This window comes from Terrapene carolina, unplaced genomic scaffold (assembly GCF_002925995.2).
Source record: "Terrapene carolina triunguis isolate 2854851 unplaced genomic scaffold, T_m_triunguis-2.0 Scaffold517, whole genome shotgun sequence".
NCBI classification, from domain to species: Eukaryota; Metazoa; Chordata; order Testudines; family Emydidae; genus Terrapene; species Terrapene triunguis.
In genome coordinates this window covers 4197946-4201224 of record NW_020664868.1, presented here as the reverse complement: position 1 = coordinate 4201224, position 3279 = coordinate 4197946, and the positions used below count along the sequence as shown (strand labels likewise).

At 69.7% G+C, this 3279-nt stretch overlaps 1 protein-coding gene across 1 annotated transcript in view; it reads right to left on the bottom strand.

Annotated features, from left to right (window-relative positions):
* Positions 1 to 270: 270 nt before the first annotated feature.
* The window catches only part of LOC113407909 (classical arabinogalactan protein 9-like), a 45258-nt gene continuing 42249 nt past the window's right edge, over positions 271 to 3279 (bottom strand). Inside the window, exons 3-5 of the mRNA XM_026658788.1 lie at positions 2189 to 2253; positions 1807 to 1883; positions 271 to 970 (exon numbers count right to left, since the gene is read on the bottom strand). Coding sequence (XP_026514573.1) covers positions 403 to 970; positions 1807 to 1883; positions 2189 to 2253 — 710 coding nt within the window. The 3' untranslated portion in view covers positions 271 to 402. The remainder of the gene's footprint in view (positions 971 to 1806; positions 1884 to 2188; positions 2254 to 3279) is intronic.

Sequence of the window (3279 nt, the reverse complement as noted above, 5' to 3'; positions counted from 1 at the left end):
CCCCCCAGGGACTGGGGTCACTTCCAAAGTGACATGTCTCTTAGAACGACCTGGGGTGTAGTGGTTAGAGCAGGGGGGGTGCTAGGCCTGGGTGCTAGGCCCAGCTCTGGGAGGGGAGTGGGGTGTAGTGCTTAGAGTGGGGGGGCTGGGAGCCAGGACTCCTGGGTTCTATCCCCAGATTTGGGAGGGGAGTGAGGTGTAGTGGTTAGAGCGGGTGGGGGCTGGGAGCCAGGACTCCTTGGTTCTATCCCCAGCTCTGGGAGGGGAGTGGGGTGTAGTGGTTAGAGCAGGGGGCTGCTGGGAGACAGGACTCCTGGGTTCTATCCCCAGCTCTGGGAAGGGAGCGAGGTGTAGTCGTTTAAAGAAGCAGGGGCTGGGAGCCAGGACTCCTGGGTTCGTTTGTCAGTTCTGCCCCGACTCGCTGTGCGTCCTTAGGTGACTCTCTTCCTCTCGCTCTGCCTCAGTTTCCCCAGCTGACGAATGGGGCCGTGGGGTGGCTCCGTGGGAGGGAGTGGCGCTGGAGCTGGGCAGGGCAGGGGCAGCCTGCCTCACGCAGAGGGGGCTGGCCGGGGTCCGCAGTAGGGAGGTCAGAGGGCTGGCAGGCAGGAGCAGACGCACCCAGCCAGCAGCCCAGGGCCAGGGCAGGCCCAGGGGACTGGAGAGATGGTCCCCTGATGGCAGGCGGGGGCCGAGCCACACAGCCTGGCTCTGGGTGGGAAGGGGCCCGTGGGCCTGGGGTGCTGGCACCCAGGCGTCCCCAGCTCTGGTGTGAGACCTCCCAGGGAGGAGGGCTGACGGGCACTCCCGCGGTGCTGGCCGGGGGGTGACGGGGATGGCGGGCGGGGGCAGCGGGGCGAGCACCCGGCCTCGCTCAGGACGGCTCCCCCGGGTCCTGGCCGGGCACCGCCAGCCCAAAGCCGCCGGTACAAAGGAGCAGGTATCCCGCCTTGGTGATGCAGGGCCTAGGTACCTGCGAGGGAAACGCACCGTCAGCAAGGGCACCCCCTAGTGGGCAGAGGGGGCTCATGGGCCGAGGGCTGCTCAGCGGCTCCCCCCCCGACTCATTATTCCCACTCCCCACCCCTCTGAGCCAGCCGGTCCCCGCCATGGGGCCAGATCAGAGCCAGCACCCCTAGAGGGGAAAAGCCCAATGTCCCATATTCCCTGCAGCCCCAAGCCAGCCGGTCCGCACCATGGGGCTAGCTGGGAGCTGGTGCCCCCTAGACGGGCCCTCGCCCGCTCCCCACAATGTGGCATGTTCACTATAAACACCCGCCCCACAGAGGCCGAGCAGGGCTGTCGGCGGGTGCCCCCTGGGGCCTGCTGGCGGGAGGCCTGGGGGGCCCGGATGGAGGGGGGGGTCACACTGGAGGGGGCTGGAGCTCATGTGGGAGAAGCATGGGGTGACACATGGGGTTAGTCGGAGGGGGCAGGAAAGCACCTTAAGCCAAAGGTTAAGCAGGTGGGGACCCGGGGGGCAAGCGGGGGTCAGATTGCAGCTGCCACCAGCACAAGTTGGCTTTAAACCAAACCCCAGGCTGAGCCCCAAAGGTGGAGCCGGGCAGGGTGGGGGCAGGGCAGGCACAGAGCCAGGCACAGAGAGCTGGGCACAGAGCTGGGCACAAAGCGGGACGGGGCACAGAGCCGGGCAGGTGAGGAATCAGGCAGGGGGCAGGGCGGGCGAGGAGCCGGGCGGGCGAGGAGCCGGGCGGGGGCAGGGCGGGCGAGGGGGCGGGGGGGGGGGGGGCCGGGGCGGGGGCAGGGCGGGTGAGGAGCCAGGCGGGCGAGCAGTGGGGGCCGACGTACCCTAGAAAAGAGCAGCAAGTGGCGGTACAGAGGTACCACAAGCGGGTATTCACAGCGTCGCGGTGCCATGGTGCCGCCTTGCTGGAAGGAGAAAGCAGAGATGCCCGATCAGCAGAGCCGGCCGGGAGGGGGGCACTGGGGCTGGACCCAGGCCAAACCTCCTCCCAGACCTGCCCCGGCAGGGGGAATCGGACTGGGCCCTGCTCTCCACCCCAGCCCTGGCACAAGCGGGCAGAGCTCCCCGACCTGCCCACAGACGTGAACCACGTACACCCCCCTGGTGTGGGGCCCCGAGTGACACAGTTGGGTTGTAGCCTGGTGACCAGCCCCGGTGCTAAGCCCCCGCTCCCCCCTCCAGACCGTGCCCCCAGGCCAGGCTTACATCAGCGGGGTGCTCCGTGCGGCATGGCCAGGGGGCAGCGCAGCCGGGGGGCCGCCCCACAGCAGCTGCAAGGAAAAGAGAGAGGTGGGACCGTGCGCGGCCCGAGGAGGCCAGCCATGCAGGGGTCACCCCCCCCGGGCAGACGGGCCCCCACCACCCAGCCGTGCCCACTGCTCAGCCCCGGTGCCTGCCATGCAGAGCCACGGCCCCTGCCGAGCTTTGTGGGCACCAGAGCCCCCGCCCCAGCATGCACAGACCCCTGTCCCGCAGGCAGGCTCAGCCCTAGGTGAACCGAGGCCCCCCACCCATGCGGGCACCAGGGGTGGCACGTCAGCTCCCCAGCTCAGGAACGGGTCATTCTGGCCAGGCACGGGGGCCGGGGAAGGGCATTGGTCGGGAGCGTGTGTGTAACCTGCCCCACGCGGGAACTCGGCTTCCCTGGCTGTGCCCAGGGCTCTGGGGCCAATTCCCGGCTCACCCCCATGGCTGCAGGGGGCAAAGCCCAGGCTAGCGCCGGGACAGATGGACGTCACCAGCCTGGAATGGTCCCTGCCCCCCGTCCCGCCAAATTAATTACGGTCCTGCCCATCCCTGGTCCCTTCCGTCAGCCTCGAAACCCCCAGCCCCCCATAACCCCCAGAGGTCGGGCTGCTTACAGCGGGATCCCCCAGCTGGCACGGAGATGTGGCCGCCTCTGCGGAGGGACATGGCAGCCATTTAACAGCCACACAAGGGTGGGCACAGGGAGCCTGTCACAGGCCGATTTCCCCTGGCCCGGGGCTGGGGCCCAGAGGGGGCAGAGCAGGGGGGGAAGGGGGTGGGACAGGGCAGGGAGGCAGGGGACGGGTTAGTGGGGGTAAGGAGGGTAGGGGTCCTGGGGCAGGGCCTGGAGGGGGCAGGGGAGGCAGGGGGATGGGGCAGGGCACAAGGGGGCAGGGGGCAGGGTGGGGCAGGAGGGGCAGGGGCCAGGGCATGAGGGGGCAGAGGGTAGAGCAGGGGGCTAAGGGGAGTAGGAGGCCCAGGGCAGGGCCCGGAGGGGGCAGAGGAGAGCAGGAGGGCGGGGCAGGGGGCAGGCGGGGGAGGGGGCAGGG